This window comes from Bison bison, unplaced genomic scaffold (genome assembly GCF_000754665.1).
Source record: "Bison bison bison isolate TAMUID 2011002044 unplaced genomic scaffold, Bison_UMD1.0 scf7180017864072, whole genome shotgun sequence".
NCBI classification, from domain to species: domain Eukaryota; kingdom Metazoa; phylum Chordata; class Mammalia; order Artiodactyla; family Bovidae; genus Bison; species Bison bison.
Window position 1 is genome coordinate 12369823 of NW_011494644.1, and position 16086 is coordinate 12385908.

The window sequence follows — 16086 nt, forward strand, 5'->3', positions numbered from 1 at the left end:
CACTGAAAACAGTTTTTTTTTTTTTTTTAATGAAGTTCTATTTCACAGAATCATATAAGAGAAGGCCAGAAAGTAGGATTGGAGAGAACAGAGGGTTTTTTTTTTTTTTTTTGGCCATGCCCCCTACCCTCACCCCAGCATGTGGGAGCTGAGTTCCCTGATCGAGGATAGAACCCACGCCCTCTGTACTGGTACGGAGTCTTAACCACTGGACCACCAGGGAAGTCTCGAGAATAAATGTTTCTAAATTGCTTCAATGTCAAAGAAAACCGTATCACACTTGTTACCTCCCTGGGCCTCACTTTCCACATCTGTAAAATGGAGATAATAATAGTATCTATCTTAGAGGCTTGGTGTGAGTTAAACAATTCACATAAGCACTTAGCACAGGGGCGGGGGGTACAGAGGGATCCCATTCCTTAAGGGTTTGGCCCTAGGAATGTCCCCATCCCCACTCCAGGCTCCTTTGGTCAGGCGAGGGGCTGGGCGGGAAGGGCCTGCTACGTTGCCAGGGGGAAGCCTCAGGCCAGTGACTCTAGGCACCTCACTTTCTAACTTGCCAGGAGCTTTAACATGTAGGGCCTCACGTGGTCAGAACACGCACCTCACAGGGTGAGGCTCTGCTTAAAGAGGACGAGGTCCAGGGCAGGGGTCACTCCTGGCCACAGGGGCAGCAGGCAGGGCCTGGACTTGTTGCCACAGAGTCCGAGCCCTCACAGTTGATGACTTCTCCAAAGACTCACCGACGCCTCCTCCCGCCTGTCTCCCAGCGCTCCCCCTGTCTCCCAGCGCTCCCCCGGAGCCCTCAGCTGCGTCACTTCCTATTCCCACACTGTGCCCCCGCCCTTCCCTCTGTGCGCCCCGCCCCTTCCCTCCGACTCGGCTGCTCACCTGGCTGCCATCCTTGGCTGACACGTCGGCCATGTTGTTTCTCCGGGCCTGATGCATGGTCAATGCGGCCCGAGTGGCCCCACCAGCCACACCCACGAGGCACTGGGGGGAAAGAGAGAGTAAAAGTCAGAGGGGCTGTGAGCTGCGGCAACACAAGCGTTTCTGGGGGTGAGCAAACAAATGGCTCAAACTAGTTTGAAAAAAGTAGGCCTCAGGCCACCCCACAGTGAAACCCTGAATGCTGTCCATTCTCACCCCGCATTTCCACTAGGCCCACTTCCCTTGTCTTGTTCCAGGAGAAAACTAAAGGTGTGCCTGCCATGCCACCCTGTGGAGAAGAAACTCACTTTCTTCCCCCAAGATGGAGACCCGAAGGCCATTCTTAATCCAGAACTTCCCCAGCCTCCAATGTCTGCTTTAGCTGCCTCCTCCCCTGGGGGAGCTCCCAGGCCCAGTCTGGCTTGCAACTTGGCGCTTATGTTCTCCCTGCCTGGAACTAACTCCACTTTCTTCCTGCCCCAGTCGAGGCCTAGCCAAGCCTTCCAGGCCAGTTCAAAACCCACACCAGTGGCCCTGAGCGCCTAGGGCTCTCCCTCTGAGATGGGAGAGCTCATCGACTAGGACTACTTGAGGCTTTCACTCATTTGTCACATCTCTTAGATGTCAGATACACATTTCGGTGCTGTGGTAGACTTCAGATACAACTGCTGCCCTCCTGAAACTTAGAAATCATCAGATAGTAAACAAATAAACCAGTGATGACATGGTCAGCATTTGTTCAAAGGTAAGAGGAATGAGGTATGAAAGGAGGCTGCGGTGATGGGTGGGGATCTGATCACACAGAACCACAAAAGCCTCATTAAGGTCTTTATACCAAGGGCAATAGGCAGGGTGTTGACCTGATTTGATTTCCACTCTAATAAGGACTATGGGGTTGCTCTGAGGACTGAAAAGGGGTGATAACAGATTCAGGGAGATGACCTCGGAAAATTACTGTGCTTTTTTTTAAGCAACAAGGACCCACCAGGTGACATGGGGATGCAGTCATAAAAGGACTGGAGAGATTTAAGAGGGGAAAATACAGTCTTGAATGGAGGCTTAGGTGAGGGTGACAGGTGACAGGGGGAGGAGGCGAAGGCATGGATGATAGCCAGGCTTCTGGTTGTTGCATCTGGGGGATGGAGGTGCTGGTCACTGGAGACTAGAACTCTGGAGAGGGGTGGGAAGGGCGGAGGGGGAAGCTCACAGCCGTGTTGGAGTCCCTTCTTTAACAGATGAAGAGACTGAGGCCCTCAGAGCAGAGCTCAATGCAGTATTTCGGCAGAGGTCACAATCTTTTTTTCCTCTGAAGTTTCCTGTCCTCGAGGGGGCGGGGTGCTCACAGCATTCAGTCCTGGGCCAGGGAGCTTAGCAGCCTCCACCATGAAGAGCTGTCGGCTCCTAAATGTCAGCCATGCCACGTGGAATAACACACATGATTTTGAAGGGATGGTTGGGCCTTTGTGATAGGTCTTAGGTCTTTTTTTTTTTTTTGCCACACCACAAGGCATGTAGAACTTCCCTAACCAGGGATCGAACACCAACCCTCCTGTGGTGGAAGTGTGGTATCTTAACCACTGGATTGCCAGGGAGATCAATTACATGTCTTCCTGACTCTTTACTCTGCGCCTGGTACTTAACTCTGTGGGGAAGACAGGCTGGGCCTCAGGTTCCGTCTTCAGATGAGGCCAACCTGAAGGAACCACCAGGGTGAGCAGCCTGGCAGAGAGGAGGAGCCCAGATTCACCCCACTTGCCCCTCCAGCCCCGCTGTCTGGTCTGCACTCTGTCTTGCCACTGACTTTGACCTGCAATGCTCTTTCTGCCCACAACGCCCACCCTGCAGCTCACACTCATTCTTCAGGGCCCACTCTCAGGGAAGACCTTCCTACATCCCCCGAGCAGGCCACAGTCCCTGCTGAACCCTCCTGCAGTCCCTATACTTCTCATCTGGAATACCTATAGCTATCATTCAATAAATATTTAATTACGTGTAGCTTTCTTTCAAAGATGGGAGGGCCTGTGTTCTGTGCCAAACATGCAGCAGACACTCTAAATATTTTATGGAAAGAATGAAAGGTGGCCAGAGGGCTGGTCCCACGGTGTTGACAATGGATCACCTGTTCTATCTCTTGCTCAGAGGTCCTTCACCCACCCCCGGCTCCAGACACCACCTTAGACCATCTCAGACTCTAGAGGGCGTCTGGCTGGAGAGGAGGATCAGAATACACCACAGGGTCTGAGAAGAAACATCTGAACTTTTTCACTCTTTTAGAAGTGCCTTGAACACAGGGCCCAGGCTGGGCTGCCCTTGGGGCTCCAAGTGAGCCCCCACAAAGCACCAGCAGGGCAGGAATCTTGGGTATAGGGGTGCCCCAAGATGGGTACCTTGGCCAGGTTGCTGATGCAGACAGTTATGGTGAAACAGACGGGCAAGATGGGAGCCATTATCTCGAGGAACATGGCGATGTCGTTGAGGATGTCAGCAAAAAGCCTGGGGAAGGGATATGGTCAGAGGTCAGAGACCTTCATGCTAGAAGACTCCCCTCTCCTCAGTTCCAGCCCCTTCTCACCTCCACTGCTTGGCATTACAGTCCATTTTGCTCCTGTGGGGGAGAAGACATTGGTCAACAATTTGGATTTAAGGGGAAAACACATCCTGTGGGCAGTGCGGGCCATCCTCAGGACTTGGGAAGGTCCAAAGGGCTGAGAAGAAGAAACCACAGCCCAGCCAGACTTCTGTCCCCACACTGTCACTGCTGCCTGAAATGCCACCATCAGCAGAAAGGACCTTCAGGGGTCACTCACATTCAGTGGTCACTCACATTTCCCCCTTACTAACCCATGAGGCACCGAAGGAAAAAACTGATTGTCCCGTGGCTGCTCCCCATCCCCTGACCCTCCTGGGAGAGAGGCCATCCCTGGGTTCCTCTGCCATCTGCCCTCCTCTCTTCCTCCTGCTTCAGAGAGTACCCAGCAAGAAACCCACATATCCTGTAAGCACTACATTTAGCGTAAACGCTACCCTGCGTGTTACAGACAACCAGCCTGGAGAGGGGTAGGACTTCCCTCGGATCACGTGGAGAATGGGGATAGAACGGCCAAGACAAAGAGCCAGGCTCTGACACCCAGCCTAGAACATCTCTATTTCGTGACACCATGGACGTTCCCTCCTCTGCAGGTCGAGTGACTCCTGGACCCTTGTACAAACCCCCAGGGACCCTTTCTCCAAGATCCCAGTGGCAGGAGACATTATAGCCCTTGGGCGAGCTCAGACTTTACAGCATTAACACTGACCCTGAATGTGAAATCTAGACAGAAAGAGAGCATTCCTGGGTAAGGCATGGGGTGCACATGGAGAACTCCTGAGGGAACTAATACATGACAAAGGCAGGACTAGAACACGGGGTCTCCAATGCCTCAGAAAGAGTATAGGCTTTAGGTTCAAATCCCATCTCACCAGTTACAAGCTCTGTGACCTGGTCTATTTTACATCTGGACAAGGTACACATTCGATCCTACTCTACACAGTTATTAGAAGGATTAGAGAGGATACACAGAGAGCTGATGAGGCCCAGTTTGGGTTGGTAATCGTGGCTGGCGTTTGCTGAGCACTGATTACGTGCTAAGCATTTTAGATACACTAGCTCACTGCACCTCACAACCATGATTGATCGCAGATATTAAATCATTCCTGAGGTCCTTCCAGTACTGACCAGAAGAGGAAGCAGGCAGCACAAGGCCCTCAGTCCCTTCTGGATAGATGGTGATATGTATCCCATGTAGGACAGGGATTCCGATGACCTCCCCAAGCCCACTCTCTACAATTCAACCACGTATCTAAGCCACCACACTGCAGGAGGGTCATTCCTTTTGAGCTGAGCACTGTCCCACCCAGGCATCTCTTTTAACAAACCAGCAAAGGATGCTCAGAGCATCCTGGCTCCCTCTGTTTTTCCCATGATGGGCAGCAGAGGGGCCAATCAGTGCTCTTAAAGGCAGATCTTATCCCGGCAGAGGCTCTGTGGCTTCACTGCTTGGTGACCCCAGGAAGGCACCTGTACTGAGTACTCATTGAAGGCTCCTTAGCTCTGATGTGCCTGATAAATTTCCCCTCCCTTGGAGATGGGTAGGAAAGAGGCAGAACTGAAAACACAGCCAGGGCTGAGACAGACATGACTCTGCGCATCAGGAAGAAAAACTCACCCCATCCACCAGGCAAAGACAATGCGGCCCAGCATGCCAGTTGAATCTGGGGGAAAGAAGCATTGGTAAGGAACAAGCAAGAGCCTTGGGTGCTGTGGGGCCTGGCACCAAGATGGCTTTCCATCTTGGGTCACTGCCTTTGGGAGCTTAGTCCGGTTTAATAAGTTCTAGCTGCATGATGGGGTCAGAAGTGCCTAGACTTAGTAGTCCCTCAGCACGTACCCCAGAGAACTAGGTACCCACACACATCAAGAGACATGGACCAGAAGGATTCTTTGCAGCACTGTTTATAATAGCAAAAAACTATTAGGTTGGACACCAAATGCTCACCAACAGGAGAACGCATAAATAAATTCTGGCTCATTTACTCAGGGGCATATTAGACAGCTATGAAAATCCAACTACTCACATCAGCATGGATGGATCCTAGTATCATCATCCTACATGAAAAAGTAAGTCACGAAGATTACATACAGCACAATATGCTGTTTGTAAAAGAAAAAAATCCCTGATACTTTCATAAAAGAAAAGACCCTGATGCTGGGAAAGATTGAAGACAGGAGTAGAAGGGGGCAACAGAGGAAGAGATGGTTGGATGGCATGACTGACTCAATGGGCACGAGTCTGAGCAAACTCTGGGAGATGGTGAAGGACAGGGAGGCCTGGCGTGCTACAGTCTACGGGATGGCAAAGATTCAAACACAACTTAGTGACTGAATAAATGCTCTTCATAAAGCTTGAAGACAGCTGAAACTATAGTGTTGAGGTATATATCAATATGGTAAAACTATTTTTTTTTATAAAAGCAGGCAATGCTCTGGAAAGTTCAGAGGTTATTGTTGATATTCTAGCTATTAGATTGGGCAGTGGGTTCACAGACGGTCATTAGAGTATAAATAAATGAAAAGGATTTGAACTGCAGGTTAGTGACTAGAGAGCTGGGAGTATATGCTTCCTCAGGCTGGGGTAAGTCAGAGAAATTTCTGGAATCCACTAGACTTTCATTTGCACAAGGGCTTATTGGCTCCCCACTGTGTGCCAGGCACTACGTGAGGGTCTGGCCGGGAGGTGTATGTGTGGCGGGGTATAGCAGACTACAGTGAACCAGAGAGTCATGGTTCCAGGCTCAAAAGCAGACAGCAGCCATGATGAAGGACACACACCTGAGAAGGGGACTACTGTTGGAGGCCATCTGCAAAGCCCTCGTCAGCTGTGGAGGCTGGCACTAGGGTACAATACTGACACACAGCCTCGCTGTCTAAGTCTACACTGTACACCACTCTAGGAAACTTAATTCCCACCTGGTCCTCTTTGCCTCACTTACAATTGGCTGAGCTGCAAGATCTAAAAACTTCTGAATCCTAGTAAGGGATCAGCTGTCTACAAATTGTACTTGGCTCCCTCTGAAAACTCTAACTGGCAAAAGGGTGTGGCGGTTAAGAGTGGGACACAGGGGCTTCCCTGGTGGCTCAGTGGCAAAGAAACCACCTCCCAGTGCAGGAGATATAGGTTTGATCCCTGGTCTGGAAAGATCCCGTTACTGAGCCTGGGTGCCTAGGGTCCATGCTCTGCAACAAGAGAAGTCCGTGCACCAGAACTAGAGAGTAGCCCCTGCTTGCTGCAACTAGAGAAAAGTCTGCCAACAGCGAAGACCTAGCACAGCCAAAAATAAATGATTTTTAAAAAAACAGCCGCTAAAAAAAAAAAGTAGGAGGGGACATATGTAAACCTATGGCTGACTCATGTTGATATTCAACAGAAGACAACAAAATTCCATAAAACAATTATCCTTCAATTTTTTAAAAATGTAGGACACAGAAGTCAGTCAGTGTGGGTCCAAATCTTGGCCCTGTGACTGTAGGCAAATTGCTAAACCTCTCTGTGCCCCAGCTTCCCCCTGTGGAAAAGGAATTCATAACAGCATCTACCCAGTATGGCTGTTGCAGAGATTAAGCTATGTATTACATGTCAGTGTGCAAAATGCCTGGCACACAGCAGGCTGTCAAAATACTGGCTGCTCGTAGAATTAATATCACTAGTTATAACAGTTAACATCATGTTCCATAAAGAGACCTGTAACTAAAAATGACCGTATCAAAAAATTCCAAGGGAGTTTTTTATGTAAAGCTCTGCATGCAAATTTCTCATGTTTGATGGAAACAAGTATGTAACATCCTTTCTAATGAATGGGGCTTCTTTTAATGTCAACAGGCTTTATACTAAGTGGCTATTTTTTCATCTTAAAATGGTCTTATTTTTTTCTTAATAACCTGCCTGAGCTGAAGACATATATAAATATGTTGGTGATTAGACTAGAGTGCTTAGAAATGACACGAAACTACTGACCCCAGCACCCACTGCATTCCAAACACTTAAGCCACAGGAGTGCAATAGAAAAGATCCAAATTAAACAGTGTGGAGGTATGAAAATGTACCCTACAACTAAAACTGCTGGGTTCAAATCCAAGCCCCACCTCTTACTGGCTGTGACCCTGGGCAAGTTACTGTTCTATGTCTCAGTTTCCCCGTCTACAAATTGGACACAAGGACAACACCCATCTCAGAGCTATTGTGAATGCTGAATCAATACATTTAAAGACTGGTATACTGAGACTTCCCTGGTGGTCCAGCAGTTAAGATTCTGCCTTCAAATGCAGGGGACACAAATTTGATTCCTGGTCAGGGAACTGCTATCCCACATACCGAAGCCTGTGAGCGGCAACTACTGAGCCCTCAAGCTCTGGAGCCTGTGCTCAGCAACTAGAGAAAGCCTTCACGCTCAATGAAGAGCCAGCACAGCCAAAATTAAAAAAGAAAACAACAAAGACTGGTACATAATGAGTACTATGCAGGAACTATTATTAACATTATTAACAGAAGAGACAACTCAAACAAGAGCCCCAGATCACTACCAACTTTCCACTGACATGTACTCTCAGATAATGAGCTTCTTTCCAGAGGTGACTCGAATTTGGACAGTTTGGTTAATGCTAAGGGTACAAGCAGGAGCCTCCAGATTCTTCAAAAGATCCAGGGAGGTTCACCAGAGCTGTGGCCAGGCTGACGCTAGGAGCAATGAGCCTTGGGTCTGATTGAAATCCCCACTAGGAACAACAGTGAAAGACAAAGAATGGAAGAGACAACCAAGGGCCCTCCTGATGGAAAACAGTTCCCCCCTTCTTTTCTGCTTCACTCTCTAGAGGGCATGGCACCAAACTGTATCTCTGTGCACTCCCCACCCCTGCTAATGGTTTTTCAAAAAGCAGTATACATTCAACAGATGGTTACTATAGTTATTATTTATAGATCATCTACTTTCCCAGAGGATCCAAAACACCTTTCATTCTTACCCAAACTTCCTCTCTGCCACTCAGGACCTATTACAAAATGTTTTTTCCTAGAATTAACTAATTTCCCACACCCCAGGCAGTTGGCAGTTTTATTCAATAATTGAACTTGTAGGCAGTCCTCCACAGATGAGGAGTAAAGGGAAGGGGAACGTTTTGCTTAGGGATCTGGGCTCCAGATGATTAAGGGACACTGAACAGCATGTATGGGGAACAAAGTGCAGCTTCAAGGCTGGTGGGCGGGATAAGGGTATTCCTGCCCTGTGTTATTCATCAGTTGTCAATAAAGACAACACAAATGTTTTACTCAGTTGAATTTTGCTTTTTAACGGTACAAGGCACTCTTCGAGGAACCGGGGAGACTTGGCTCCTGGATTTAATCAGACAGGAATGCATAAACATACTCATCACAGCTCAGAGTTAGACGTCAAAACACTGGGAGAAGGGAAAAGGAGGGGTTGGGCTTCCCCGTCGAAGGAAAAAGAGGACAGAGATGATGGCAGGGCTGAGACGAGCGATGGGTGAGGCTTCAGGGGCCCAGCTCACCTTTCACGAGCCAGGTGGCTGTGGCAGCTGAAACAGAGGCTTTTGCGTCCCCTACCCCTATGCCCAGCAAGACTGCGTGGGTGGCCAGGGAGCCCGAGAGGCTGGAAGCAAAGGCCTGGAGAAGAAAATAAGTGGGGTGAGGACTAAACGTAGGTTCATGGAGGTCTGAGATCTATCATCAGCCCCACATCACCGGGGTGTGTGGCCTGGGACGTGTCACAGCTCGTCTCTGGGTCTCAGTGTCCAGTCTGTAAGTGGGAAGGGACAGGTGGCGCTCTGTCTCCCCTGCCCCGGCTACGTGTCTCTCCCTTTCCCGGTCGGCCAGGCTGACCTGCACAGAATCCCACAGCTGGTAGGGCAGGTAGTCCGGGCTGACGCTATCGGGGAAGCCCTGAGGCAGGAACACGGCCAACAGCCGGGAGAAAGGTGGGGAGGCAGTCCCGGGAGCCACCCCTCCGCCCCCATCTCGTCCTCCGGGTTTCGCTGTGAAGGCTCCGGGGAACCCCCACCAGCGGCGCCCCCAGGCCTCCCACTGCAGGCTCCCGTCGAGGGCGGCACGGCACCTCCGGGCCGCCCCGGAGCCGAACTGCTCGGAGCACAACACATCAGCCATCCCGAGACCCTCCCTCAGCCCTGCTCGAAGGGAAACGTGGCCACAGGGCACTTCCGGCTCCACTACGGCGGCTGCAGAGGGACAATCTTCCTCGGCGAAAAGGGCCTCCTGCTTCTGTGTCTGATTTCAACCAGCGACATGGTTCCTTTCCAGGCTCCCGGCCCTGCCTCGACCTCCCGGGGCTGGTCGTTCCTCGTCCTTGTTCTTTGTAGCATCTTGTCTGGGGCCGCGGGAGCCCTTTGACTCGCCAGACGCTGAAGGTACTGGCTTTCCTGTGACCCGCGACTTCCGGTTATGGGGACAAGGGAAGAGGGCGTGTCCCTAGGGAATTGCGTTTTGACCCAGTGCAGCCACAGAATTTTTAGCTGTGTGGCCTTGGGCAAGTCAGTGTCCCCTCTGGGCCTCAGGTGCCTTCTCTGCTGTGAGGCTATATTTTACTCCTGTTCCTAGTACCCAACACGTACTTGCCTGAACGATATTTATGAATCAGTGAATGCATGCGTGTTGAGAACTTGAACCAAATGATCGCTGAGGCCCCGTTAAGCTTCCCTTTTGGTTGGTTTGTGGGTTTTTTGTTTGTTTGTTTTCCTTCTGGTATCTCTGACCCTCCACTGAAAATTTTTTGCCCTTCAGCCTTCCAAATAAATGAATAAAATAAAATATGAACTTCTTGTCATGACCCACAGAGCTCTGTAGATTAGGCCCTGCTCCATTGCTCAGACTTTACTGATTCATCCTCTCACTGCCCCCACTAGAACATAAACTCCCAGGGGAGAAGAACTTTGTCTTTGGCACTGAACTTTGTCTTTGTCCCAGGGCCTGACACAGATCAGGCGCCAGCTACCTTTTTGTGAAATGAATGAATTTATTTTCTCAGTAGCCCTTGTAGGTATTCTCATTTGAACAAGGAAACTGGAGTTTGCATACCCAAACTGGAGTTTTATGGGACTTCATCAAACGGATGAAGACAAAGCTGAAAAGCCTCAAGTGTTCACCTACTCATTCAACAGTTATTTAGTAAGAACTTGCTACTCTTCTGGGCTCTGAGGCGTGAGTCCAACTGGAGACTAATGGTTTAAGAACTACATCATCTTTTTTTCTTTTTTGGCTGGCCCTGTGGCTTATGGGATCTTAGTTCCCTAACCAGGGATGGAACCCAGGCTGTTTGCAGTGAAAGTGCAGAGTCCTAACCACTGGACCGTGAAGGAATTCCCTATTTTGTATTCTTTTTAAGTATTATAAAAATAATGGAAGGATACATTCTTATTGTAAAATAATTCAAATGATAATGTAGATGGAGAAGGTCAAATTCTCCCTTGACATTTATCCCTCTTTCCATTTTCAACAGATACCAGTCAATGCCCAGAGGTAAACACTGTTTGCCATTTGAGAGAGAGAGAGAAATATAGTTTAATGTTTAATGCCCACTGCCATACTTTCAGCCTGAGGTAGCCTGCTCTAACTGTAGTTCATTGAACATCTTTGATACCTTTTCGTATCAGCACATGTGTATCTATCTCATTATTTTAATAGTTGGAAGTCATGCCTTGGTATGAATGTGCCAGTTTCTGTAAAGATTCCCCATAATTACTTTACAATGTTGTGTTAGTTTCTGCTGTGCACAGCGTGAATCAGCTATAGGTATATGTATATCCCCTCCCTCTGAGTCTCCCTCCCACCCCATCCCACTCCTCTAGGTCATCAGAGAGCACTGAGCTGAGCTCCCTGTGCTATACAGCAGCTTCCTGCTAGCTATCTGTTTTACAAATGGTAGTGTGTATATGTCAATGATACTCTTTCAATTCATCTCACTCTCCCCTCCCTGCCCTATGTATTTTTAAATTTGAACAAGTATTGTTAAATTATCCCTCTAAAAAATCATACTGGAGCTTCCCTGGTGGCTCAGTGGTAAAGAATCTGCTGCCAATGCGGGAGACATTTTGATCCCTGATTCAGGAAGATCCCACATGTCTTGGAGCTACTAAGCCCATGTGCCTAAACAAAAAGAAAAAGAAAAAAACCTTACCAACTTACACTCCTACTAACGGTGTATGAGAATGCTCATCATAGTGAAGATATGTATTTCTATCTAAAAAAGTTCCCCTTGGCACATTTGCATTTTAAGCTCCACTCTTGTATTCTGGCCACAGATAACCACTGACAATGCTTTCTGCCACTATAGATTACTTTTGCTTATTCTAGAATTTCGTAGAAATGGAATTCCACTGTATATGTCTTCTATGCTTGGCTTCTTTTGCCCAGCCTAATGATTTTGAGATTCATCCATGTTGTCATGAGTACAGCATGTTTCTTTTTATTGCTGAGTCGTCTGTTGATTAGTCTGTTTCTTTTTCTTGCTGAGTAGTATTCCATTGTATGAATATGCCACAATTTGTATATGTACTCACTGGTTATTAGATATTTTGGGTTGTCTCCAGTTTTGAGTTATTGTGATAAAGCTGCTATGAACATTTGCACTTGCATGCAAGTACTTTTGTAGACTTGTATGGTCATTTCTTATTAACTCCATTTGGAGTGGGATTGCTGGGTTATGTGGTCAATGTATGCTGAACTTTATAAGACAGTGCCAAATTATCTTTCAGACTTTTCATTTTACACACCCACTTGCAATGTATGAGAATTCTAGTTCTCTCAGATCCTTACCAACACTTAATCAGTCTTTTAAACTTTTAGTCCTTGTAGTTGGTATGTAGTGGTATCACATTGTAGCTTTCATTTGCATTTCCCTGGTGAGTAATAGTGTTGAATATCTCTTTATGTGCTTATTGGCTATTTGCATATCTTCTTTGTGAAGTGCCTGTTCCAATCTTTTGGCCATTTAGAAAGCTGCATTATCTTATTATTGAACTATCAGAGTTAATTTTAAATTCTGTATACATATTCTTTGTCAGGTTGCATTGCGATTATTCCTCTCTGTGGCAACAAATCCTTTCTACCCTAAATAAATAAAAACACGTTCACACAAAAACCTGTACACAAATATTTATAGCTATTCTATTGATGCTCACCAATAATTGCAAACAATACAAATATCCTCCAGTGGGTCAATGAATAAACAAGATCTAGTACATCCTTGTCGGAGAAGGCGATGGCACCCCACTCCAGTACTCTTGCCTGGAAAATCCCATGGACGGAGGAGCCTGGTGGACTGCAGTCCATGGGGTCGCGAAGAGTCGGAGATGACTGAGCGACTTCACTTTCATTTTTCACTTCCATATATTGGAGAAGGAAATGGCAACCCACTCCGGTGTTCTTGCCTGGTGAATCCCAGGGACAAGGGAGCCTGGTGGGCTGCCGTCTATGGGGTCGCACAGAGTCAGACACGACTGAAGCGACTTAGCAGCAGCAGTGCATCCTTGCAGTACACACTTAGCAATGGAATGGAACAACTCACTCACTGTTACTCGCAAACACTTGGATGGAGCTTGAGGGCATTATTCTGAGTGAAAGAAGACAGTCTCAAAGGTTATATGCTGTATGATTCCATCATAGTGTGTGTTAGTCGCTCAGTCATATCCAGCTCTGCAGCCCTATGGACTGTAGCCCGCCAGGCTCCTCTGTCCATGGGGATTCTCCAGGCAAGACTCCTGGAGTGGGTAGCCATTCCCTTCTCCAGTGGATCTTCCCAACCCAGGGATCGAACCCGGGTCTCCTGCATTGACGTCCTCAAAAACACTGAACTGTAGTGATGACAAACAGATCAATGGTTGGCAGCATTTAGGGATAAGAGGGGACTACCACATAGCTCAGTCAGTACAGAATCTGCCTGCAGTGCAGGAGACCTGGGTTTGATGCCTGGGTTGGGCAGATCCCCTGGAGAAGGAAATGGCAACCACTCCAGTATTCTTGCCTGAAAAATCCCATGGACAGAGGAGCCTGGTGGGTTACAGTCCATGGGGTTGCAAGAGTCGGACACAACCTAGCGACTAAACCACCAGGGGTCAGAGTGGGGAGCACAAAGGAATTTGGGGGGTGATGGAAATGTTCTGTGTCCTGATTGTGGTAGTAGTTACATGAATCTACATATTGAAATCCATACATTGTATACCAAAAGGAAGTTAATTTTGCTGTATGTTAATTAAGATAATGGAATAAACAAAAAGCATATCAACAAACTGAGTGTACAGGTGCCTGTGAACACTGGTTTTTGTTTTTAAGATTTTTTTATGTGGACCATTTTTAAAATCTCTATTGAATTTGTTATTGTTTTTGAATTGCTTTTGTTTTCATTTTTTGGCCTCCAGACATATGGGATGTTAGCTCCCCAACCAAAGATTGAACCAGGGATGAAGTCCACAACCCCTGCATTGGAAGGCAAAGTCTTAACCACTGGACCACCAGGGAGTCCCTGAACATTGGTTTTTGAATGGAGAAAGATGTGACAGAAAATACATATCTCTTTACTGTTGGCTACTTTGTTGGGGGAAGGAGCAAAAATGATCCGTTTTTTCAGTGTGTATTTTTATAATGTTTCATTTATTTCAAATAGTATATGGTGATTTAGAAATTTGAAAAAAATCTATTAAAATGGAAAACATTAGGAAAATATTTTTAAAGATGAAAAAGGGTATTTTTGCTTTGTCAAGTACCTGATGATATGGTAGAGAATAAGAAATGTGTGTCCATTCCAGTGGAATTCAGCCTGGTAGCATCCAGTCCTCCCATCTTACAAATGGCTCATCTGCAAAATTATGACTGTAATTGGAACTGGCCTAATGGAAGCTTTTATAAGAATACATACTTTGTGAGGTTGTTTTTTTTTTTTTTTTTTTGGCCATGCTGTGTGGCTTGCAGGATCTCAGTTCCTTGACGAGGGATTGAATCTAGGCCACAGCACTGAAAGCCCTGAATCCTAACCACTAGGCCTCCAGGGAACTCCCAAGAATAAATACCTTAATACTTGCTTGAAACAATGCCTCACACAAATCATCACTGTAATGTTAGCTGCTATGAATATATCATCTATGAATTGGAAGAATAATTGCCATCAGTTGTAGGGGGATGATTTTTAAAGTTCTTGTCTTGCAATGGGGGATCAGTCACTGTTAATTTTGTTAGCCTTTGGAACCTGGCTTCTGGGATGTGGCAGGGAGGGCAAGGCTGTCCCTGATGTGGTTTTCTGGGTCTCCCCACTTATCTGTTCTCTTGGCTTTGCTATCTTCCTAATTTCAGGGGAACCTCTCCCTCCTTCCCCTCCCCTGGTTAACATATCACCCTCCCTCAGGACCGAAATGCAGGGCGTTTCCCTCTTTGGCTGACCCTGGACCCCTTGTCTACATCTAGCTTGTCACAGAGGGAAAGCCAGAGCCTGAAAAGTGTGGCTGAGACCTACACAGCACCGTTGGACTTGAAGGTGAGCCAGCTGGGGAGAAATGTGATCTCAGGGCAGTTCAGGGTCAGAAAGGTGGTGCAGGGCAAGTGACCTTGCAGGGCACCAGGGATCCTCGGATGGGAGTGAGGAGATTGGGAGAAAAGGATATTTAAATTTCATCTCTTTCTCTAACCACGCAGATGGCCCTTATTCAGACCAATAAGGATCTCATTTCCAAAGGAATAAAGGAATTCAACATCCTGCTAAATCAGCAGGTAAACCTGGTGCTCTGGTTCAGAGGACAGGCCTGAAGTGTTGGGAGGTGGGCAAGGACAGAGAAAGGAGAATAACTTGGAGCGGGGAGGGTAATGGACTTGATGGAAACCATGAGAGACAGGGAATACAAATCAGAGCAAAAAGGAGGTCAGAGTTCGTAGTTATTCCTGAATCACATGTCTGAGCCGGGTCTCCTTTGCCAAATTCTGATCGCCCCCCACCCCTACCCCCTATCCCACCCTACGTCCCCTCCAGGTCTTCAGTGATCCTGCCATCTCTGAAGAAGCCATGGTGACTGTGGTGAATGACTGGGTGAGCTTTTACATCAACTATTACAAGAAGCAGCTGTCGGGAGAGCAAGACGAGCAGGACAAGGCTCTGCAGGAGTTTCGGCAAGAGCTCAATACCCTGTCTGCCTCTTTCCTGGACAAATATAGGAACTTCCTGAAGTCCTCGTGAGCAGCCCCTCACACGCTGCCTTTCTCCTAGCCCAGAGACCCAGGCTGCAAGTCTAAGAAACCCTCAAACGCTGCCTCTGTGTTCTAGTCCTCGGGCTCCACTCCTTCATGGTGTTGCTGCACCCTGACACCTCAATAAAGACCAGTTCTGGTTGTGGTGGTCTTCCTGGCTTGTTGGCTCTTCTTTGGTTCCGATCCCTGAATCGTGGAGACAGTTGGTCCCTTTTCCCTCAGCCCTGCTTCCTAAATATGGTCTTGAAGATCAAACTTCTTAGTGCAGAGGTTTGCAGCCTTAAGTAACCACTGGGAAGTACTAAAATAGCCTGAAGGAGGGGCCAGCTGACAGAGCCTAAACAGTAAGTGCTGAGGGACAGGGAAG

The 16086-nt window shown here is 47.6% G+C and overlaps 2 protein-coding genes across 5 annotated transcripts in view; one reads left to right on the top strand and one right to left on the bottom strand.

Moving 5' to 3' along the window:
- Window positions 1-9990, bottom strand: part of LOC104986694 (chromosome unknown open reading frame, human C16orf58) — a 14637-nt gene extending 4647 nt beyond the window's left edge. Inside the window, exons 1-6 of the mRNA XM_010837380.1 lie at window positions 9360-9990; window positions 9029-9143; window positions 5136-5181; window positions 3503-3535; window positions 3318-3423; window positions 892-993 (exon numbers count right to left, since the gene is read on the bottom strand). Of these exons, the coding sequence (XP_010835682.1) occupies window positions 892-993; window positions 3318-3423; window positions 3503-3535; window positions 5136-5181; window positions 9029-9143; window positions 9360-9641 (684 nt within the window). The 5' untranslated portion in view covers window positions 9642-9990. The remainder of the gene's footprint in view (window positions 1-891; window positions 994-3317; window positions 3424-3502; window positions 3536-5135; window positions 5182-9028; window positions 9144-9359) is intronic.
- AHSP (alpha hemoglobin stabilizing protein) lies at window positions 9701-15874 on the top strand. 4 transcript variants are annotated; one of them, XM_010837376.1, is made up of 5 exons: window positions 9820-9901; window positions 13907-14114; window positions 14946-15015; window positions 15174-15248; window positions 15505-15874. In XM_010837376.1, the coding sequence occupies exons 2-5, from the start codon at window positions 14029-14031 to the stop codon at window positions 15706-15708; spliced, it is 435 nt and encodes a 144-aa protein (XP_010835678.1). In that variant the 5' UTR covers window positions 9820-9901; window positions 13907-14028; the 3' UTR covers window positions 15709-15874. The 4 variants fall into 4 exon arrangements, with proteins under 4 accessions (XP_010835679.1, XP_010835678.1, XP_010835680.1 ...); XM_010837377.1 differs by lacking the exon at window positions 13907-14114 and having other exon boundaries at window positions 9701-9901; XM_010837378.1 differs by lacking the exon at window positions 13907-14114 and having other exon boundaries at window positions 9822-9901; window positions 14887-15015.
- The last annotated feature ends 212 nt before the right edge of the window (window positions 15875-16086 follow it).